The 24,174-nt window shown below is 48.2% G+C and overlaps 1 protein-coding gene across 2 annotated transcripts in view; it reads right to left on the reverse strand.

Moving 5' to 3' along the window:
• The window catches only part of PLCG2 (phospholipase C gamma 2), a 193,446-nt gene extending 169,848 nt beyond the window's left edge, over positions 1-23,598 (reverse strand). The window contains exons 1-3 of one of the 2 annotated variants that reach the window (XM_030924434.1): positions 23,431-23,561; positions 22,518-22,637; positions 17,142-17,382 (exon numbers count right to left, since the gene is read on the reverse strand). In XM_030924434.1, coding sequence (XP_030780294.1) covers positions 17,142-17,334 — 193 coding nt within the window. In that variant the 5' untranslated portion in view covers positions 17,335-17,382; positions 22,518-22,637; positions 23,431-23,561. Of the gene's footprint in view, positions 1-17,141; positions 17,383-22,517; positions 22,638-23,430 lie in introns of both variants that reach the window. The other variant, XM_010375145.2, reaches the window with a different exon arrangement.
• Between the last annotated feature and the right edge of the window lie 576 nt (positions 23,599-24,174).

The raw sequence follows: 24,174 nt of genomic DNA on the forward strand, positions 1-24,174 counted from the left end.
AAGAGAGGACAGGAAGAGAGGTGAGGGGAGGGGAGTGAAGGGAACAAATCTATAGGTTCCTCATGAAGAGAAGGTGGTAGGTGAAGTTAGTAATTATACATGCAATATCACATAACTAGTAAGCACCTACTGGAAACACTTGGTAGCAGAAGCTGGAAGTACAGACATGAATAACACTGCACCCACCTGAAGGAGCTAGCTTCTAGTCTTTTCATTCCAGACAGAAAGTTGGTGGGCAACCCTGCACAGCCATAGATTTTTAGAAGCCAATTCAAAATGAAATGTCTGCCCAGCATGATGGCTGACGCCTGTAATCCCAGCAGTTTGGGAGGCTGAGGCAGGGGGATCACTTCTGGTCAGGAGTTCCAGACCAGCCTGACCAACAGGGTGAAACCCCTTCTCTACTAAAAATACAAAAATTAGCCAGGCGTTGTGGTGTGCATCTGTAATCCCAGCTACTGCGAAGCTGAAGCAGGAGAATCGCTTGAACCCTGGAGATGGACGTTGCAGTGAGCTGAGATTGTGCCACTGCACTCCAGCCTGGGCGACAAAGCAAGACTCCGTCTCGAAATAAAATAAAATAAAATAAAATAAAATAAAATAAAATAAAATAAAATAAAATAAAAAACAACTACATAATATCGAAAAAATAGGAGACTGGTTTTTAAAAAATAAGGTAGAATTGAGAGGTGACAACATAGAGCAGCCCTCACTCGCAGCGCCTCCTCAGCCTCGGCAACCACTCTGGTGGCACTCGAGGAGCCCTTCGCCTGCCAGGGCACTGTGGGAGCCCCTCTCTGGGCTGGCCGAGGTCGGAGCCACCTCCCTCTGCTTGCCGGGAAGTGTGTAGGGAGAGGCGCAGGCGAGAACCAGGGCTACACACTGCGCTCGCGGGCCAGGCGCAAGTTCCAGGTGGGCGTGAGCTCCACCGGCCCTGCACTTGGGGCGCCGGTGGCACCACAGGCCCCGGGTAGTGAGGGGCTCAGCACCTAGGCCAGCAGCTGCAGAGGGGGTGTCAGGTCCCCCAGCAGTGCCGGCCTGCCGGACGCTCAAATTCTCATCCAGCCTCAGCTGCCTCCCCATGGGGCAGGGCTCAGGACCTGCAGCTTGCCATGTCCGAGCCCCCACCCCCACCCCGCCCCGCCGTAGGCTCCCCCGGGGCCCAAGCCTCCCAGACGGGCACTGCCCCCCTGCTCTATGGCGCTGGGTCCCATCGACCGCCCAAGGGCTGAGGAGTGCAGGCGCGATTCAGGACTGGCATGCAGCTCCAGGTGCAGCCCCTGTGCGGAAGCCACTAGATAAAGCCAGCTGGGCTCCCGATTCCAGTGGAAACTCGGAGAACTTTTATGTCTAGCTAGAGAATTATAAATGCACCAATCAGCACTCTGTGTCTAGCTCTGGGATTGTAAACACACCAATCAGCACCCTATCAAAATGGTCCAATCAGCTCTCTGTAAAATGGACCAATCAGTAGGATGTGGGTGGGGTCAGATAAGGGAATGAAAAGCAGTCTGCAGGAGCCAGTCAGCGGCAACTCGTTCTGGTTACCCTCCAGGCTGTGGAAGCTTTATTCTTTCACTTTACAATAAATCTTGCTGCTGCTCACTCTTTGGGTCCACGCTGCCTTTAAGAACTGTAACAGTCACTGCAAGGGTCTGCGGCTTCATTCTTGAAGTCAGGGAGACCAAGAACCCACCAATTCCGGACACAGAATCCTACAGTAATTTCAAACAGCGAAGACATGTTTGTTGCAAATGGGCATTATCATAATTGGAAACAACCTAAATGTCCAGCATTGACAGGACAGATCAATCCATCATAGTGTGCTGTTGAGTGAAATTGCTCATGGATGTTAAAATCTACAACAACATGGAAAATCCTCACAATGTCAAGCAAAAAAATGCAAGTTGCTTGAGGGATACACACCACGCAATGTCTTCTATGTAAAGACCTGCAAAATATATTATATGTTAATCATAGATGAAAGTTTTAGAAATGGGAATTATAATTATTAAATCATGATACTGATTTCTCTAGGGAGGGAAGGGTACTTATGAAAACTTAACTATATCTGTAGTTTATTTCTTAAAAAAGATCCAAAGCAAATATCACAACTCATCTAGGTTGGTTGCTGGGGTGGTATTCATTCTCTATTGCTACTCTAACAAATTCCCACATGCATAGTAACTTCACTCAAACTGACTATCTTGCAGCTCTGGAGGTCAGCAATCCAAAAGTCGTGAGTTTCATGGGGCTAAAATCGAGACGTCACTGGGACAAGCTCTCTCTGGACCCTCTAGGGGAGAATGAGTTCCTTTGCCTTTTCCGGCTTGCACAAGCCACCTGCATTCCTTGATTTATGGCCCTTCCTCCATCTTCAGAGCCAGCTGGTACATCTTCCAGTCTCACTCTGACTCTGACTCTCCTGCCTCCCTCCTGCAAGGACCTTTGTGATTTCAAATCCACCCAGATAATCCAGGATCATCTCCCCATCTCAAGATCTGTTCAATCTGTTCAAATTGATCTGTTCAATCAATTTGCCGTATAGAGTAATATATTCACAGGCTCCAGGGATTAAGACAAGGGCATTTTGGGGGCAGGGAGACTTTATTCTGCCTATCATAGAGAGTTGGAAATAATAATAATAGCAATAGTATCACAATAGCAAAGATAGGGAATCAACCCAAACGCCCATCAACAATAGACTGGATAAAGAAAATATGGTACATATACACCATGGAATACTATGCAGCCTTTAAAACGAACGAGATCGTGTCCTTTGTAAGGACACAGATGAAGCTGGAAGCCATCATCCTCAGCAAACTAACACAGGAACAGAAAACCAAACACTGCATGTTCTCAGTCATAAGTGGGAACCGATCAAGGAGAACACATGGACAGAGGGAGAGGAACAACACACACCAGGGTCTGTTGGGGGCAGGGTATGGATGGAAGGATGGAGGAGAGATCAGGATAAATAGCTAATGCATGCGGGGCTTAAAATCTAGATGACGGGTTGATACGTGCAGCAAGCCACCATGGCACACATTTACCTATGTATCCTGCACATTCGGCATATGTATCCCAGAACTTACAATAAAAGCAAATTCAAAAAATAGTGATAATAGCAATAGTAGCTCTTATTGAGTGCTTGGGATATTTGCCAGGTACTGTGATACCCAAAGTATGATACATACTCCCCTAATCCTCATGAGAGTCCAGTGTAATAGGTACCACTATTATTCTGTTTTACAGATGAATGCAATGAAAAGCTAAGTAACTTGTCTATGGCCACAAATCTGATAAGAGGCATAGCCAAGATTTGAACCCAGGCAGTCAGACCCTAGATCCTTTGCTCTTGAGTATGTGGAGTTTGTCATATTATTTTCTAAACCAACATCAACGTTTAAAATAGTTAATAACGGCCGGGCGCGGTGGCTCAACCCTGTAATCCCAGCACTTTGGGAGGCCGAGACGGGCGGATCACGAGGTCAGGAGATCGAGACCATCCTGGCTAACATGGTGAAACCCCGTCTCTACTTAAAAAAAAAAACTACAAAAAACTAGCCGGGCGAGGTGGCGGCGCCTGTAGTCCCAGCTACTCAGGAGGGTGAGGCAGGAGAATGGCGTGAACCCGGGAGGCGGAGCTTGCAGTGAGCTGAGATCCGGCCACAGCACTCCAGCCTGGGTGACAGAGCGAGACTCCGTCTCAAAAAAAAAAAAGTTAATAACAGGCTGGGCTCAGTGGCTCGCACCTGTAATCTCAGCACTTTGGGAGGCCGAGGTGGGAGGATCTCTTGAGGCCAGGAGTTCAAAGCTACAGTATGACCTATGGTCACACCACTGCACTCCAGCCTGGGCGACAGAGCAAGACCCTGCCTCAAAAAATTAATTCATTAACTAAAATAAAATAGTTAATTATAATACTCAGATGGTCACAACGTAGCACAAAATGAAAAAGGCAGATTACTAAAGTACATTGCGAAAGCGTTACATGTTGTGAAAATGTCTTGTGAGTATGTTTTGTGGGGAAAAAAGATCTGGACACCAGGTGTTAACACACATCTGTCTGGGTGGTGGGGCGCAGTGGCTCACACCTATAATCCCAACACTTCGGGAGGCCAATCCGGGCAGATCTCTTGAGGTCAGAAGTTCAAGACCAGCCTGGCCAACATGGTGGAACCCCATCTCTACTAAAAATACAAAAATTAGCCAGGCGAGGTAGAGGGTACCTGTAATCCCAGCTACTCGAGAGGCTCAGGCTAAAGGGTTGTTTTTCTCACCCAGAAGTAGGTTAAAATGTGTCTACTAATGAATGTATATTACTTCTATAATGAGGGGGGAAAAGCAGTTGTTTTAATTAGGAGAAATATGCAAGGCCGGAGGGAAGCGGCCCAGAGCTGTCTAAACAGGAAACTGGTGTAACGTTCACTCTCCACCACCCTGGGCTTGGGCCCTTCTTGCCTCCCTAGGGACATGGGCCTCCTTCAGCCGTGCCACTGGCTGGTGTAGGGGCTTTTCCCACTGGCGGAGGCTGGTGGCAGGCCAGGGACAGCCTGGAGTGGTTGGAAGTCCTGAGGAGGGAGACACCTGGCCGATGAAATCCAGCCCAAGCAGGAGCAGAGAAGACGCAGTGGGATCCCTGAAGTCCGAGGCCAGGGGGACAGCCCCTCCTCCACCTCTTCTGAGTTCTGTGGGGTCTCCTCTTCCTGCTGCACATGCTTTCACCATGCTCTGCCTAATTTTGCTAGTTTCCATTCTACAAATTAGTAAGTTCCCATTTCTTTCTTTCTCAGAACAGAATCCTTCTTCACACACACAGATACTTCACCTCCCAAAACTCTCGCCTACCCCTGGCCACCAGCACAACTTGTGTAAATGAAAGCAGCACCTTATAGCTTCTTCCCAACGACGCTGTGACAGTGGAGAGGCCCCCAGGCTGTGAAGTGGCATCACCACTGATTCTAGTTCCAGAACTTCACCATCACCCTGTCGACGCTCCTTCTCCAAGCCCAGGCCTCCCCAGCCTCCCAGAAGAGCTGGGCTGCTTTTCTATCCAGGCTCAGATCCAAGGGCCCTTTTCCCTAGAAGACCCCTAGCTGTGTGCTACAGAAGAGCAGGAGGAGGACACCCCCTACACACGCGAGCTATGTCTCGGCCTATCCCATATACCCCACGCAAACACAAATGCAAGCACCTGCTGCCTGAGGAGACATATGGCAGCATGGGTGGGAGGCACCCTGTGTTAAGTACATACTGGACATGTGACGATCACCTACAAATTTAATCCCACCAGTGATCTGATGGGGTGAGCTCCACTATTACCCCATCTTATCGATAAGAAAATTGAGACTAAGGCTGGGCGCAGTGGCTCACACCTGTAATCCCAACACTTTGGGAGGCCAATGTGGGTAGATCCCTGGAGGTCAGAAGTTCAAGACCAGCCTGGCCAACATGATGGAACCCCATCTCTACTAAAAATACAAAAATTAGCCAGGCAAGATGGAGGGTACCTGTAATCCCAGCTACTCAGGAGACTGAGGCAGGATAATTGCTTGAACCCGGGAGGCGGAGGTTGCAGCGAACTGAAATTGTGCCACTGCACTCCAGCCTGGGGACAGAAGTGAGACTCCATCTCAAAAAAAAAAAAAAAAAGACAAAAGAAAACTGAGACTCAAAGAGGCCAAGTAGATTGCCTAAGGTCACACGGTCACTAAGTGCCAGGACCAAGAGTGGAGCCATGGTGTATGGTTAAAGAGGAAGTTGTCACAGAGATGCCCTATCTCAACCTCAGATACTGCCATGGTTAGGGAGCAATGGGAAGTCCGGCGCTGAAAGGGGCAGCCAGGGCCTTTTCCTGATTCATTTGTTGACCAGGTATCTGAGGAGCACAAGCCATGGGCCAGATATGGGCCAGGTGCTGGGAAGTCCCCCCGATGAGCAGAATGGACAGGGTCCCTGGCCTCCCAGCACGCATAGTCTGTGGGTCAGGACTGCCGAAGACCTGGCCCCAAGATCACGCCTTGCATGAAAGCAGGAAAAGTCAACCCCAGGATTTCTGATTTCAACTCCAAACTGCCCAGCACCTAAGTCTCTTCATCAAGACAAATCACAACACATCATTTTGCAAGCCTGGTATGCAAAAACCTATGTTTATATCTAAGACGGACTGGGGGCAGGTGGTGGAGATAATTTTTTTTTTTTTTTCAAAAATGATTCAGCAAGGGACATCTTTAACTAGATCCCTCCCCCAACTCAGCACAAACCCTAAGACATTGGACCTGCACTGACTTGTCAGGAACTCCAAATATACCTGCATTCCCAGAACTTGGCGCTATTTTTAAGGACAAATGCTGCCTCCCTCATTTACCCACTATACTGTATTCCCTCTTACACCCTCAGGGCCCAGGCCAGAACGAACGCAGCTAGAAAATAACATGACGCATGGAAGAAAGCAAGGGCTCTTAAATTCCATGATGACAAACCACAACCCATCCACAGTATCAGTGACCAAATGGGTAGGTCAATCCCTGTACTCACCCCATTGCCCTTAGGCCCCTGTTACATGAGAGTGCATTTGTGTGTTAGGCCTGCCACTCATGAAATACCAAAAACTGGGTGACTTAAACAACAGACATTTGTCTCACAGTTCTGGATACCAGAAGTCCAAAATCAAAGTGTCGGCGAGACTGGTTCCTCCCGAGGGAGAACCCCTGGTGTTCCTTAGCTTGCAGATGCATGACTCAGATTTCTGTGTCTGTCTACACATGGCCTTCTCTCCCTGTGTCTCTCTCCTCTTCTCATAAGGAAACCAGTCATTCTGGATTAGGGCCCACTGTATTCCATTATAACTTCATCTCAACTAATTACATCTGCAAAGACCCTCTTTCCAAATAAGATCACATTCTGAGAATGGGGATTAGGACCTTGACATATGAAACTGGTAAGGACAATTCAATCGTAACAGGCACCTACCACAGCCCAGAAGGAGCCAGACGATATCTTCTTACAGGAGACCACATCCAATCCATCCCCATGCCCAGGAAAGACTGGCCGTGCCAGGGGATACTGGTCTCCAAAGCAGGCCACTCATGTGCGCTGGCTTCAAAAGGCAAGGCCCATAGGAGACCTCTCTCTCTGGAGTCCATCCTTGGGAGGTTGCAAAACCAAAGCTGTCACTGATGGGGTAGCAACAGAAAACCAAGGTTTGGAGACAGGCTGTGCTGGGGAGGGGAGGGCCACAGCTGTGAGAGACACCCAAGAGGGCAGATGAGGCTAAGAGACATTGCCATCAGCAGCTCTTGTTACAGACGGGAAAGTCCTCAGTGCCAGTGGCTCACCACTTCCGTTTCCATGCAGCCCAGCAATGAGACTGTTCATTCTCCTGGATTCCTACAAGACCCCCAAACCCTTACAATCGTCCTACTTATCAGCCTTCACTGGGGCACCTACAGCTGCCTCTGTACCCTCCAAACTTAGGGGTTGCATAAGAGCCTGGAAGGATGCCCCCCAACTTAAGTCCTGTTCTTCCAGCATGTGGCTAGGGCATGTTTCCCAGCATCCTTTGCACTTGGTCACATGCCAAAGTCTGTTCATTAGAAGGTGGGAAGGGGTCAGGCACAGTGGCTCATGCCTGTGATCCCAGCACTTTGGGAGGCCAAAGCAGGAGGATCACTTGATCCCAGGAGCTCAAGGCTGCAGTGAGCTGTGATCACACCACTGTACTCTAGCCTGGGCAATATGCAAGACCCTGTCTCTTGGGGGAAAAAAATAAAGCAGGTGGGAGGAAAGAGATACATCCACTTCAGGTATGGCCCATAGAAACCTCCAACCCCCTGAGCCATCCGCCGCTCTTCCTCTTCCTCCATGCAGTGGTCAAAGGATTCTGTGGTAGCCTCCAACACCTTTGGAGATGATAGCACAGAGTCCCATTGTGATCAGACAGCAGAGTCCCACCCCCCAATCCCACTGGATCATGACTTGAGAGATAAACTTATAGGAAGAAATAACTTGTTACTGCAGTTAGGCTACCTTCACTAATAGGAAAGCTTTGTTGCTATGCCCTATGCCAGAATGCTCTCCCCACAGAGCTTCCATGGCTCCCTCCTTCTCATGCTTCAAGTCTCAGCTCAAATGTCACCTCTACAGAGAGGCCACCCTAAGGCCTTCCCCAGCTAAGCTAGTGTTCCTGGCTAATGACTCTTTATTACAGTACCCGGTTCCTTTCCTTGCTAGCATCCATCACAATCCAACATGATTGAATGTGTTACTTTGGCTTTTTCTGCTTTCCCTACAAGATTGTAAGATCCTCTAGAGATCTTCAGGGTCCTGTTCCCTACTTTATCTCCAGTGACAAGCACATTGCCCAACACACATCAGGTCCTCTTTGAGTATTTGCTAAATCAACAAAAGAACAAATTCTAAGAATATTCTAAGGTTGTCATCCAGGATAGAAGACGACTCTTGAATAACAAGACAAGCAATTCCTCAACTATCCAGCATAAGAGTAGGGCTATAGCAACATCAAGAATAAAAAGGTCAACTCTACTTTTCACACTGGCAGGCTCCAATATAGAGGACACATGCCCTACGGGGTGCAGGACAATCCCTTGGGTGTAGGAAGGAAAATCCTCACATAAAAGGAAGATGTAGTACTTATCCCATCCTTTCTATAATGCCATCTGCCTTTACACTGGATGATGATGATGATGATGATGACGACAATGACAGCAAGAGCAAAAAATACTTAAGCACATCTTAAGTGTGCCAGACACTATTGAAGCATTTTACCTATATCACGTCATTTACTTCTCACAAGAGTCTTATGAGGTATGTTCTTCAATTCTTCTCATTGTATAGATGAGGAAACGGAGGCCCAAAGAGGTGACATGAGAGACCCAAGTTCACACCCCTACCAAGTGGCAGGGCCAGGATTTGATGGCCCTTCTTTATACCATCACCGCATACCAATAACTGAAAGGCAAATAAGTTTATGGGCACTTCAGGCATTGGTTGGGTCTTATTTCTGATGAGATGCTTCATTGTAGGAGCTTGGGGACCACCCTCAGACAATGGATTTCTTCTTAGGAGATGCCAGCAAGAAAATATTATTATTCATTTAGTAGTAGTAGTAGTAGTAGTATTTTCACATTTATTTCAAAAACATTTTGATAAAATAACAACTTTCAAAAACATTCATTTTTTCCATGAAAAGAAGTCCAAGAGTGGATTTCAGGATGAGCCAAAATACAGCAAACTCTCGCTTCGGCACCCTTGTCCACAACAGCACTTTTCCAGGCTGTGTTTGTGGTCTTTTCCTAGTATCCCCCGTCTCCCCACTAATCCGGCACCTCTAGGATGAGCACCGCGTCTCCCTGCTCTTGGTACTTCCAACACCTGGCAGAGCAAGTCCTCTGCACACATAAGGAATTCATGTGTTTCCATCCTGCTGTCACGAAGAAAGTCTAAACGAAGCTGCCTGGTCTCAGGCAGGGTGTTCATGACACACACAACTGATACATCTTTGAGATAATTTAGGAGAAGAAAACAACACAGAACAGGAAGAAGACTTGAGACTGAGAGTAGGAAAAACAAGTTCAAATTGTAGCTCTGCCCTTTCCTAAACTTGGACATGTCACCTCATCTCCCCAAGACTCAATCTCTTCATGAAAAAGCAGGGATAGCTCCCCCTTCACTGGACCACTGTGGGAATTAAGGAGTTCTCTTTGATGTGCTTTCACAGAGACTAGGACACAGTGAGCATTCATGAGAAGAGGCTGTCATCAACGGTATCACTATTACCATTATTAAGTGGGAACCCCAAGAACCTAATACTAAGGAAACAGACAGCTCCCACGTTTGAGAATCCCTCACTCATGGGCAGCCACAACTTGCCAAAAATAAGCAGACAGAGAAAATATGCCTAAGCAAAAGTGAAAGTGGCAGGATAAAAAGCCTATTCAGTTAAGATGGACGCAGTCCAGGCCCTCAAAGGGGCTCATCACCACAGCTGACCCTAAAATTCCAGACCCACAAACAGGTGGCACCACATTGGCTCCTGAAACAAAATCCAAGCCTCTCAAATGGACAAGATGCAAGAGGACACCTAGGGCTCAACTCAGAAAGGCCCCAGAGCAGACCCCTTTCCACCCGGAGACTGCTCAACCGCGTCCCTCAGAAAGGAAGGAAAACTAACATACCCAACAGTGCCACAAGCTCCGTCCCTACATTCAGAGACAACCAGCTCCTTAACTCTATGCAGAAGGCCGGGGATGGAAGGAATCCCAGCACCATCTTATCCAAAACCCCTGGAAAGCAACAGGGAACCTGGAAGCCAGGAAGTGAGGTGGTGTGCTTCAGACTCAGTCTTCTCTACCAGAGGCCAGGCCTTAGGGGTCTTCACCAGGGGGCCTCTTTTTCTTTCTGGTCTTATTGTATTAAGTTTCTATTATACAATATTTCCCACATCTTAAAAAGTACATACAATAAAATCCATTTAATTCTCACCCAGTAAGACAGAAACTACTATTATCTCACTTGACAGATATGGAAACTGAGGCACAGAAATATAACGAAAGAATTAGCATCCAGTCACACTTCTAGTAAGTGGCTGATATGGTCTGGCTGTGTCCCCACCCAAATCTCATCTTGAATTGTCGTTCCCATAATCCTCATGTGTTGTGGGAGGTAATTGAATCATGGGGCCGGTTACCTCCATGCTGGTCTCATGATAGTGAGTAAATTCTCATGAGAGCTGATAGTTTTACAAGGGGCTTCCCCCTTCACTCAGATCTCGTTCTCCTTGCTGCCACCATGTGAAGAAGGCTTCTCCTTCCACCACGATTGTAGGTTTCCTGAGACCTCCCCAGGCATATTGTGATATTGTGAGTCAATTAAACCTCTTTCCTTTATAAATTACTCAGTCTTGGGTATGTCTTTTTTTTTTTTTTTTTTTTGAGACAGAGCCTTGCTCTGTCACCCAGGCGGTAATGCAGTCATGTGATCTCTGCTCACTGCAGCCTCCGCCTCCCAGATTCAAGCAGTTCTCTGCCTCAGCCTCCCAAGTAGCTGCGACTACAGGCGTATGCCACTACACCCAGCCCCTACACCTGACCCCAGGTAATCCACTCGCCTTGGCCTTCCAAAGTCCTGGGATTACAGGTGTGAGCCACTGCACCCAGGCTGGAGTATGTCTTTATTAGCAGCATAGGAAAGGACTAATACAGTGGCAGAGCAGGGATTTGCATCACAAATCAGGATTGAGAGTCGACATGTTCATATGGGAGCTTGGCTGCTGGTGGCCACCATCAGTTCCTGCCTACTGTCGATGTGTATGCCATTCCTTCTCTAAGAGAGAAATTTCCTTTCCTTGAAGCTGAGCTGAGCTTACTGATCTGAGTTGGTGCAAGTGATATCCCAGGATTTATGAGGCTGTCGTAAGAAGCCTATAGCTTCTGCCTGGGACTCTTCTGCTTGAGACCACCACATGGTAGATATTTGGTCAACAGTCCCAGCTGAGGCTGGGTGTGGTGGTTCATGCCTGTAATTCCAGCACTTTGGGAAGCCAGGGTGGGCAGATCGCTTGAGGTCAGGAGTTCAGGATCAGCCTGGCCAACGTGATGAAACCCCATCTCTACTAAAAATACAAAAATTAGCTGCATGTGATGGTACACACCTGTAATCCCAGCTACTCAGGGGGCTGAGCTGGGAGAATAGCTTGAACCCAGGAGGCAGAGGTTGCAGTGAGCCAAGGCTGTACCACTGCACTCGAGCCTGGGTGACAGAGATTACATCTCAAAAACAAACAAACAAAAAATAGTCTCAGCTAAGCCCAGTCTTCCAGCCATCACCACTAAGGTACCAGATGTATGAGTGAAAATTCCAGAACCTTTGAGGCCAGGTGACACCAAATGACCTCAGTCCAGGCTACAAAGAGTAGAAGAATCACCCAGCTTAGCCCTGCCCAGGTCTATAACCCACAAATCTACTTGTTTATATTACATGACACCCATTACTCTCACAGGATCAGGGCAGCCATCCCTAACTACCTAGCAAATCTGTCTCAACTCCACCCAAGCAGCTCTTCCACAATGAGCCCTCCCCATTCCTCACCATCTCCCCCACACCCCAATGGACAAAAGCCTTCCCTCCTCATACCATACCCAATGAAAACTTCCACTATGGTACTAAGCACGCAATCCTGCAAGGGTGAGTTTGAGTCTGTCTCCCCCTCTTGCAGGCTGGGACTCCATTCTTCCTCCTCCCTCTCTCTGAAGAGTTTAGCACTCAATATGATGGCAAACATGTGCTGAACAAATGAGAAAGTTCCAACAAAACAGGGTTCAGAGCAAAACCCTATTTTACCCAGTGACATTTTATTGCTGTGAGCAAAGCAAACACATGACTCTACGGCAGTTTCTCAACTCCTGCACCACTGACATGTTTGCTGGATCACCCTCTGTAGTGGGGACTGTCCTGGGCACTGTAGAACATTTAGCAGCCTCTCTGGCCTCTACACACTGGATGCCAGCAGCACCCTGTATCCCAGGTGAGAAAATCAAACACATCTCCAGACATTGCCAAATGCCCCCTACCTTGGAGTAGGGAGGAGGAGGCAAAAATCACCCTGGTTGACAACCACGCACTGCTTTAGACAGTAGGATCCAGTGTTTTACCCAGGGCTGCAGAGGGATTGTAACACCTGTCCAAAAGTCACACACCACTTGCCAACTATTCCAAAACCACGTGCTGGTGCTCCTCTCATGTGCACCTGCCCCTGAAGACCCCATAGTAACCAGCATGTTCCTGCTAACCAGAACCCCGTGAATGAATTGCCAGAGCTGGGAGTTCTTCTTGAGATGAAATGTCACCCTTCTCAGCAGGAGATTGAGCGGTGACACTGACAGTCCCCACCCAGGGCCTGAAGGCCTGCTCTCTCAAGGTGTGAGGGGGAAGGACCATCTATAAGCTCTTCACACATAATTGGCTTTCCTTGTCACTTCAGCAACAACGTCATCTCAAACAGGACCTCCACCAACAACGTCATCTCAAACAGGACCTCCACCAACAACGTCATCTCAAACAGGACCTCCACCAACAACGTCATCTCAAACAGGACCTCCACCAACAACGTCATCTCAAACAGGACCTCCACCAACAACGTCATCTCAAACAGGACCTCCACAGTGTGCTCAAAGATGCAAATCCAATCACGTCGTCCTTCTTCTGAAAACCTGAGAATGGACCCTACTCCCCCGCAGTCCAAACCCCTAAGCAAGACTTTAATTCCCTACACAGGCTGGACTCTACTAGTTAGCAACAACACGACAGTGGTGGTTCCCAACAACTGAGTGCCTGTCACATGCTATGAATTCAGCTGAGCCTCTCTGATGCATCTTCTCATTTGCTTCTTCCCAACCATGACCCTGTGGGGTAGACACCAGTGTTATTTCCATTCCACAGATAAGGGAATTAAAGTTCTGAGAGTGGAGGTAACTTGCCCAAGATCACACAGCAAAGTTCATCCAATGGCACTGGAAGTCAAGCCCCGCACTGCTCATATCTGATAAAGCAATATAGGCTCCATGAAGATTTGAATCCAATTTAATAACTGCTATATCTCTAGTGCCTAGGGCAGTGCCTACAGCAGGCATTCAAATGGCAAAGGGGAGGCAAAGGAGAGGAGCAAAGGTGGGAAGGGAAGGAGAAAGAAAGAGAAAGTGGCAGGGAGAAAAGGAGGGAGAGGAGGGGGAAGGGGAAAGAAGGGCAGTTTCTCTCCAGTGGCATAAGTGTGAAACCTGCCTAGTTACCAGACCATCTGGGGGATTTATTATAATACAGCGCCCCAGCCAAAGTGGTGAAATATCATTCTTGGTCACTCCAGGGAGAAAGAAGAAGGAAACAAAGAGGCTGAACAGATACACAAAAGAATGAATTGAGGCCAGGCATGGTAGTTCCTGTCTGTAATCTCAGCACTTTGGGAGACCAAGGTAGGAGGATCGCTTGAAGCCAGGAGTTTGAGACCAGCCTGGGCAACATAGCAAGACCCTATCTACACAAAAGTTAAAATACTAGCTAGGCATGGCGATGCTCACCTGTAGTCTCAGCTACATGGGAGACTGGGCAGGAGGATCACTTGAGCCCAGGAGTTCACAACTATAGTGAACCATGATCAGGGCATTGCACTCTAACCTGGGCAACAGAGCAAGACCCTGTGTCTAAAACAGAGAGCGAGAGTAAGAGAGCGCACCCACATAAGCGAGTGCAGTGATATTACTTAGCAGAAGGGGAAAATGACAGGGCATAGATTTCAAGCCAAAATCCTATCTCATGCCCATCAAAATGAGATTCAGAAGAAGGTTCCAATATGCTCTACTTTCTTTTATATATATATTTATTTTATTTTACTTTAAGTTCTGGCATACATGTGCAGAACGTTCAGGTTGGTTGCCTAGGTGTATACACATGCCATGGTAATACCTCATACTTTCAAGATCCTCCCTGGGTGTTTGATGGGCAGCTAGGCTTGGGATGGGCAGGTTGAGAAGAGAAAGGAACAACCTGCAGTCCACTCTCAATGTAGCCCACCTGTATTTACCAGCAGTGCCAACCCTCTCACCCCTTGTGGGGGAAGGGAGGGTGGTCACCCCAGCTGCAACAGGTTTCTGGGCCACCTGGGGGTGGAGCTGACCAATGCAAACAGTGGAGAGGGAAGATGGCTACCTCCACATGGGCAGTTTCAAATCAGGGCTCTGGCTCTGTGCCACAACAGACCCACTTCGCTCCAAAACCAGGAGAAGCCTTTCAGAAAGCAGTGTGATCACACTCATGATAGGATACATCAAATGAAGGATGACACCAAGCTACCAAAATCTACCTGTGGATGGCCAAGTTTAGCAGCCAGGCAGCATAGATGAGGGTACAGGCAACAGGTACTTTTACACCTTGTAGCTGAAACATACAGTGGGGCAACCTCTTTTGCGGGGTGCTGCCAAATTTCCCTTTAAAGTTAAAATATGCCATACACTTCAGCTCAGAAATAAACCTCCAGGAAGCTGTCCTTCGGATACACCCATACATACACATGAAGAATAATGCAAGGATCACCCTTCTGTATCACTGAAGGGAATATAAATGGTGCAACCACTTGGGAAAACAGTCTGACAGTTCCTAAAATGATGAAACTGAGTTAGCATAAGACCCAGCAATTCCACTCCTAGGTATATACCCAAAAGAAATAAAAACAGACACCCACACAAAAACTTGTAGAGAAACATTCTTAGCAGCACTATTTATATTAGCCAAAGGGTGGCAACAACCCAAGTGTTCGTCAACAGATGATTGACTACATAAATTGTAGAATATCCATACAACGTATCATGATTCTGCCATAAAAAGGGAAATTTCTGATCCATGCAACCAAGAGGATGAACCTTGAAAAACGCTGAGTCAAAGAGGCTAGTCACAAAAGCCCACATATATATGATCCATTTCTATGAAATGTCCAGAACAGGGAGGTTTATAGAAACAGAATTAAATTTAATAGTGGCTTACGTCTGGTAGGGGGGAAGAGGGGATGGGGCGATGGTGAAAGGTATTGGGTGTCATTTTGAGGTGATACAAATGTTCTACATTTGATGGTAGTGGTGCTTGTACATATATATAAATATACTAAAACCACCACACTATACATGCTGCATACAATGGGTGAATGCTATGTATATTATGTGAATTATGTCTTAATAAAACTATTATTTAAAAAAAAAAAAAAGAGTACAAGGCTGGATGAGGTGGCTTATGCCTATAATCCCAATGCTTTGGGAGGCCAAGGAGGGAGGATCACTTGAGCACAGAAATTTGAGACCAGCCTAGACATAGCGAGATCCCATCTCTACAAAAAAAAAAAAAAAAAAAAAAAATTAAATTAAATTAAATTAAATAAAAATAAATTACCCAGGCATGGTGGTGCATTCCTATGATCCCAGCTACTTGGGAGACTGAGGCGGGAAGGTCACTGGAGCCCAGGGGGTTGAGGCTGCAGTGAGCCATGATCATGCCACTGCACTCCATCCTGGGTAACAGAAAGAGACCCTGTCTCAAAAACATTAAATTTGTTTAAAAAAAGAGTACAACGATAGTCACCTCGACTAATAAGAAAAGCCTGGAAATAGCACAAAATGCTCGTCTCTGGAGTTAAACTGTTACATTGAGGCCTGTGCCATTACATGTCATGTGTCAAAGAAAGAATGAGATCAATGTGTGCTGATAAGAAACCACTGCCAACATCATTATTAATTAACAAAAAGAAGTCAAGGTGCAGAAGTGTACAGGAGTTCCCATTTTTTTAACCCACACATTATGCAAGCATAGACTATTTCTGGAAGATAAAAGTAATTTGTAATGAGCTTGCCTCAGCAGCATGGATTAGGGGCTGGGGAGGAGAAACATTTGAGTTGACTCCTTAACCCCCAGGAATATCTATTTCAATTAAAAACTAGTTAATTCAAAAACACAAATTAGAGCAAATCTTTGCAACTGAAAATTGCTTAAGTGCCTTTATTAGTTAAAAACAGTCTTAGAAACTTTAGGATCTGAACCAACAGACCAATCTAAAGGAGGTGGGGGAGGAAGGACACCTCTGCCAGGACTAGACCTGCATTTGAAAGCTACAAAACATTCAACAACTCACTCTCCCTGCTTGGAGACTAAAGCGAAGGCACCTCACTGCTGTGGTGTGCAGTAAAACACGGTAGCATTTGGTGACCAAGCTATGAGTTTCTGCAAGCTTGGGCTAGTTAGCCCTTAAGAGGACAGACGACTCGACCAGCTGTGGGAAGCAGACGATCCCTGATGCTGTCACATAGGGGACAGACCCACCAGGCAAGGAGGGCTGCCCGAATGTCGTTTCCAAGTTGGCTGACCCCGGCTTCTGTTATTTCACCAGAGCTGTCCTGGCTGAACCTCCTCCACCTGCTGTAAACCTCATCAGCGTCCCACACAAACTGGCAATGCTTTCATTTTTAGAATAAAAGAACACATCAAACCAACAACAACCACAGTAATGACAAGATAGGAAGGTGGACAGGTGCTCAGGCCAGGGCCCCAGAGGACGGGCCACACTGCCCCACCCAGTGAGTACTCACAGAAGCCCTCGATCTTGTCAGCGGTCTTGCTCCAGGCCACCTGCCGCGTCTCCATGATCACCTGGACGGTCCTCCGCTCAGGGGTGGACTTGCGGAAGCTGAACACAGTCATCACCGTCCCCAGCTCCAGGGCTCTCTTGATCTGGCTCTTCTCATATTCCGCAAGGGAATCCACATTGACCATAGTGGACATTGTGGGCCACTCCAGGGAGGAAGGAAGGAATCAGGACAAATCAGGAGGCTGAAAGGGCAGAATTAAAGAGTGAACTGACTTTAGTACAGAGGGGATTTAGGTAACAGGGCATGAACTTCAGGAACCAAAATCCTGTCTCATGTCAATCAGGATAAGTTTTAGGAGGAGGTTCTAGTGGCAAGGCATTGCTGGCCACTCAGAGAGCTCAGGCAGGACACAGAGGTTTAAATGGAAACTGAAGTGTGAGAAGAGCCCCTGGCCCCAAGGACCCCACCGTTACCTGGGCTTTGAATAACCAAATCACCCTGGCTTGGCAGTGACCTCCTCTCTCCCCAGCCACTCTTATCCTACAGAATATTTGAATAGCCAAAACAGCCCAGCCTGGCTCCTACCTCTCACCCCTGATCTCCAATATCCTTCTCTATCCTTTCTAGAGATTGCTAACCATCTCTTTACTTCCTAAGCAAAACTAAGAACACACACAAAAAATGAAATCAACAAAAACAAACCAAACCTTCAGAATCGTCCATGGAGACCTTGGAAAATGGTTCCTCTGCATAGAAATGAGGATAAAAGGCAGGAAATGTCAGCTCTTGGAAGCTTCAAGTTCAAACCCCAGAGAAGGTTCCTGCTGACTGTGTGGCTCTGCGTAGACTGCTTGACCTCTCTGTGCCTCAGTTTCAGCCTTTTTAAAACGGGAGTGTTCAGAAATGCACCAGCAAAGCACCTGGGGTGATGCCCAGCACCTAGCAGGTGTCCTTGATTGCTGTTTACGCTCGTGGGCGGTGTCAAAGAGGTGCTTGGGCCCAAGATCTTGGAGGAATCCTTTCGTGGACTCTCTCATGGCCACTTCCAATGCACCTCACCCTTTCACCGGCTCCTCCTAGGATCTCATACTTGAACTATTCTAATCCTGGTCTCCCCACTTCTTCCCTGACCTGCTAGGGTTAATTCTCAAACCCAGAGCCAGAAAGATCCTCTTAGAACATAAATCAAATCATGTCACTCCTCTGCTCAAAATCCATAGTCATTCCCTGAGCCCTCACTCTGTACCATCCCCTTATTCTGCCTCCCAAATCCCCAGAAACACATTGCCTGCCCCCAAAATAGGACTTAGAGTGAGGGAGCTCCTCAGGCCCTGGAGCTGAGCCACCAGGGACCCCCTTGCCAGCTACGCTGCAGCCACTACAAGAAGTCACTTAGATCCTCTGGGCTCATTTCCAATCCCACAAAAGAAGGTAACAGTATCCACCATCTAAATGTGTTTGTAAGGCTTAAACAAGATAATGTATCTCAGGCCCTTAAAACAATGATGCAAAGTCAGCACTCATTAGATTAAGCTATTGTTAAAATTACCATTATTTTTTCTGTTTCTTATCTCCTTCTTTCCCTCCAAGTCCCTGTAGATGCCTGGAGCTGTTACTCTGTAGCTCTCAAGGTTACAGAGTAGCACTAGAGAGACCTTTCCAGGATCTAAAGAGGAAGGAGTTCTGAGAAGCTGGTGTTCAGCCAGGGTTGTCTGCGCTTCCAGCCCGGCTCAGCCTCCTGCCAAGCTGCTCTGAATTTGTGCCTAGGTTCCCTCATCTGTAAAATGGAAGTTAAATGTCCACAAGGGGCGGCTGGGAGGACGAAAAGCTACAAGGTATGCACAGCCTGCAGCATTTAGCAGGGTCTCAGTTAACATTAATCAGGCACTGGGGAAGGCATTAATCAAATGTCAACTCTGTGCCAGGCACTGAGCTGGGGACTAGGATGCAAATGAGGGGAATGGGGAGGGGCTCAGGATTTGCCCTTTGCCCCCACCTCCCTCTACTGCACACCCATACCAAAGGCACCTCTTCGGCCAACCATACCAGCAACAGGAGATAATTACACCTGCCCTGTGCCCAGGTGGAAACAGACTAATTAACTGAGAATTCTAATGTGGTTACAAGTGCAGCAGCAGAAGCATGCATGGGGAGGCAGCGGGCAGACAGCATCACGAAGGGCCCCTAAATTTAATCTGGAGTGGGGCTAGGCACTTAAAGGACTCAGAAAAAGTTTTCAGGGGAAAAAAGCAGGCATCTGAATTCAATCTTCCAAAAAAGACGAAGCAGGAGGAACTGGCTTGAAGTTTAAGCAAAGACCGCGAGGCAGAACAGAGTATGTTAAATACCCTGCTGAGAGTTAATGTGCATCTTACCTTATCAGGAGAAACCTAAAACAACTTCCTGGTCATTACCCAGGACAAAGGGATGAACAAGGTGCCCCCATGGCCTACTTTATCCCTGTTAAGCAGCCATTTATTGGGCCCCTCCCCAGGTGCCAAGCACCCGTCATGTCTGGTTCATGTTATTTATCTCAATGGGAAATACTGCAGGGGAAAACTGAAATCCCAAGAGGTCACATTACTTAATCAAAGTCACGTAGACCTGTGGCAGCACAAAGATCAAAACCCTCACCTGAGTCCCAAGCCCCCAGTCCAGAACCCTGTGGCAGAATTTGGCCAGATATTAACTGATTTGCCAGTACTTGCCCCTCTCAAAAGAGGTTAAGGGACTTATCCAAGGTCACACAGATAGAAAGTAGCTGAAACTGGATTTGACCCAGGTGCCAACCACAAAACTCTTCACTATGTTGACTGTCCCCAGCCATGCATCCTGGAGTTCCACACTCCCAGGTCTCTAGGTCATTGTCCACTGGAACATAAGTAGGAAATACAAGCCCCATTATAACACCTTCAATTAGACAGAAACCAGGAAGGGACCAGGTTCCTCAGTTCTTTCCTGCCCTGGATCTGGGAAGGCCTTGAACTTAACCTTCCCCAGGGTTCCAGTTACTTCCAGCTTGGAAGCCCAGTGGATCAGCTCAGCCATAAACACCAGCTCTTCCATGCTGCCTCTCACCAATTTTTTTTTTAATACCTGCTCACAGGTTGCCCTAAAAGAGCAGGGGTGGAATTTACACTCTTACGTACAGTGGCTGACACCGTTCCTTTGAAAACACTGTATCCTCTCGGTTGCTGCAGGGTGGTGTCAGGTGCAGTAGTAACGTCCCTTCAACTATTGGAGGGACCTTACCACTCAAGTATTTGCCTGTGCCCCATTTTAACAGAATTGTTTTATGGGATTTTGGATGAAATCCTGTACTGGCTTACCATGCAGAGAGCACTAAGGAGACAAAAACTTCTTTGATTGCTGGTTTGGGGTTCCTGTATCTCACGAAATGCCCTTCTAAAGAAGCTTATGAGATACAAGAACATGAACGAGCTCATGAGATACAATTGGAAACAGATCTTCATGGCCATAAGATTCTTGGAGTCCACCATTCAAATCCTGCCAGCACCCAGCTCAGGCCTCCGGCGTGCCATGCTTTAGCAACTATGGCAGGGAGGTCTCCAAGGCCTTGACCCCAGGGGAGTGCACCAGCCATCACAGCAACTTCCATTTTGCTTCTGCTTTTTCGTTGTTGTTTTTTTTAAAAAAAAAAAAAAAAAAAAAAAAAAAAAAAAAAGGCTTGAAATTCCTTTTTTGTTCCTGTTTCCCATTCTTAATGGGTAATTCTATAAAACCACTTATTTTGTAAATACAAACATGGCTGAGTTTGAATAACTGATTTCTGCCATTTTTACATTTCGTGTCCTTCTAAAGGACATTTTCTTGTATCTCAAAATCTCATTCATGTTCTTGTATTTCATAAACTTATTTAGAAGGGCATGAAATGAGATATAAGGACCCCAAACCAGAAATCAAGGCAGTTTCTGTCTCTTCAGTGCTCTCTGCATGGTAAGCCGGTACAGGATTTCATCCAAAATCCCACAAAACAACTCTGCTAAAATGGGGCACAGGCAAATACTTGTGTGGTAAGGGCCCTCCAACAGTTCAAAGGACATTTACCACTGCACCTGACACCCACCCTGTGGCATCAGAGGGGATACACTATTCTCAAAGGAACGGTGTCAGCCACTGGAGGTGAGAGTGTAAATTCCACCCCTGTTCTTTTAGGGCAACCTCTGAGCAGCTATTAAAAAGCAAAACATGCATATGCTTTGATCCTGCAATTGTACATGTACAGAAAGACATGCACAAAGATGCAATATGTATGACAGAAAATCATGGAAGCAATACTTGCAATAGAAATACAAAAAAAAAAAAAAAAACAGGAAACAACTGCTCATCAATGTGGGGGGCCTCCTGGATAAGCCATGGTGCACACGCACTGAAGAATGCTCAGTTGCTATCAGAAAGAATGAGGATGATGGATAACAATTGGATCTGGAAAGATCTGTGAGGTCAATAAAAAAAATAGTTGCAAACAATAGTTGCAAGTGTATGCGTATAATACAATTCCATTTTTATAAAGGCGATCTGCTGGTAAATCCAGGAGAGTGGTTAGTATTTATTGGAGGCTGGGAGAGGGTACAGGATACAACTTGACTTTATATTAAGGGATGATGTAATGGGAAAACTTTTCTCTTTGTGTTCTTGCTGTTTTATAAATTAATGTTTGTTTGTTGTTTGTTTGTTTTGAGACGGAGTCTCCCTCTTGTCACCCAGGCTGCAGTGCAATGGCATGATCTGCGTTCACTGCAATCTCCACCTCCTGGGTTCAAGTGATTCTCCTGCCTCAGCCTCCTGAGTAGCTGGGATTACAGGCTCACCCCACCATGCCCAGGTAATTTTTATAGTTTTAGTAGAGATGGGGTTTCACCATGTTGGCCAGGCTGGTCTGGAACGCCTGACCTCAAGACATCCGCCCACCTCGGCCTCCCAAAGTGCTGGGATTGCAGGCGTGAGCCACCGCGCCCAAACAAGAAGTGTTTTCAAGTTTTTTCACCAGCAGTTTTTCACTGACTCTACCGAATGAGTGCAAAACAGCTACTCATGGGGTCTCTGCTTTTCCTCTTCCAGAGGAACTGCCCATACTCCAGTCGCTGGTGGGGGGTGGCAGCTGCATCATTAGGTGACTTAAACATCAGTGAGGCTCACAATGAGGACTGGCCCTGAGTTGGCATACACGTGAGTGCACACACAACTTTGCAAGAGAAACTGCTTGAGGCTGGCATAGACTTCAAAATTCTCTAACACTTCCCCACAGAACTGTAGCTAAGGACAAGGGCCCATGCCCCCACAGAATGCCCTTGAACCAGAGAGTCAGGAACTGGCCGAGGACTCTCCATGCATGCGCCCCGATTCTCAGCGAACCTCGTGGAACAGCAATAATCTCGACACAGCCCTGGAAAACAGGTTGGGTGGCTCCAGTATCCAGAAGGGGAAACAGACCCAAAAAGGTTCTTCAGCTTGCCCAGGGTCGCACTGATGGAACTGAAATGCAAATTAAATTCTAATGGACAAGGCCACCCGTTACCCTCCAGCATGTCACCCATTTAACACCGCTTCCCCATAGTTTCTCACCCTAGTTCGAGATTTGGGTACCAAGAGAGCCCCGCCCCAACCTCCTGCTGGAATCCAGACACTCCCTGCCCAAACGGGACACATCTTTAACTTGAACTCTTGCTGTGCAGGTAATGCCCTCATTAGGATTCCAAAGTATAACCAGGAACACGCACAGACACACGCATAATTACGCAGAGAGTTGTGGAGCGGGCATCGCATGTGTCCTGCAAGCTCTCCAAAAGTCTCGGGGAAGGACTGCGCCTCCCGCGGTATCGCTCCCACCCGCCACCCGCAACCACCGAAGTGAGACGGGGAAGTGTGGCTCCCAGCGTCCGAGAGCTCTGCGCACAGGGGCGGTCAGGAGAGACGGCGCCACCCCACGTAGAGCCGCTCGGAAAGAGGAGTTTTGAACGCCAGCCCCCGCACGACCTCTGACCTTCCTCCGGGTCCCCATTCAAAGTTGGGGCCGCCCCACCGCACAGACCGGAGAGGTGGCGCTGGCCCCGGGTGAGGAAGTGCCGGCGGCTGAGCCAGGATCCCTGACGTCACCAAACGGACCCGGGCACGGCGGGCCGGGGTCCCGGAGGGTGCGCCCCGTCCCTGCCCGCTCCGGCTGAGCCAGGGCGCAGACCCCCTCGGATACAGCGCCCTGGGCGCCGGTCCCCGCCGGGCGCAGGTCCCGGGGCGCCCTGCTTGCCTCGCTCCCGGCCGAGCAGCTCACCTGGCGGTGCCGCCCGGGCGCAGCTGCCTGCCTGCCCCAGGTTTGGGCTCCGAGGTCCCGCGCGCAGCCGCCCGCGTCCGGACTCGGGTTATTCCCCGCGGCTCACGCCCTCCGCCACCGGCTCTCGCTACTTCTGCTTCGGCTGCGGCCCCGCGCCACGTGATCCTCGGGGGCCGCCCCCCGCACCGCCCCGCCCCGCCCCTGGCGCGCCCAGCCTGATCTGCCTCTCGGAGCGCACCCCGAGCGCCGCGTCCCCGCGCCCTCCCCGCCGTGGGGCGGCCCAGGCCTGGAGCCCCGCCTCTGCGTGCCAAGGAAGAAACTGAGGCAGCCCGAGGGGAGGCTACCTGCCCGAGGCCACTTGGCCAGGTCCAAAGGGAATGCACCAATATCGCAGCATTCCTGGAGCGCCGGCCGCAGTCCAGGTGTTTGCTGTATACTTAACACACTCCCGGTCCGGCGCCCGGGCTCCCGCCGGTCATCCCGGCACTTTGGGAAGCCTAGACGGGAGGATCGCTTGAGCTCGAGAGTTCGAGACAGCAATGAGCTAGGATGGGTGTGGCCAAGCGACACTCCGTCTCAAAAATAAATAAATAAATAAATAAATAAATAATAAAAATAAATGTACTCACAATCACCCGCCAGGAATTGCCAATTCATGGCCCTAATTTGAAGCCCTGGTTGAGGCTGCGCTGGAGTCAGAGCACCCCTTACTGCTACCTTAGGCAGACCACTTAAATACCAACA

This window comes from Rhinopithecus roxellana, chromosome 20 (genome assembly GCF_007565055.1).
Source record: "Rhinopithecus roxellana isolate Shanxi Qingling chromosome 20, ASM756505v1, whole genome shotgun sequence".
NCBI classification, from domain to species: Eukaryota; Metazoa; Chordata; class Mammalia; order Primates; family Cercopithecidae; genus Rhinopithecus; species Rhinopithecus roxellana.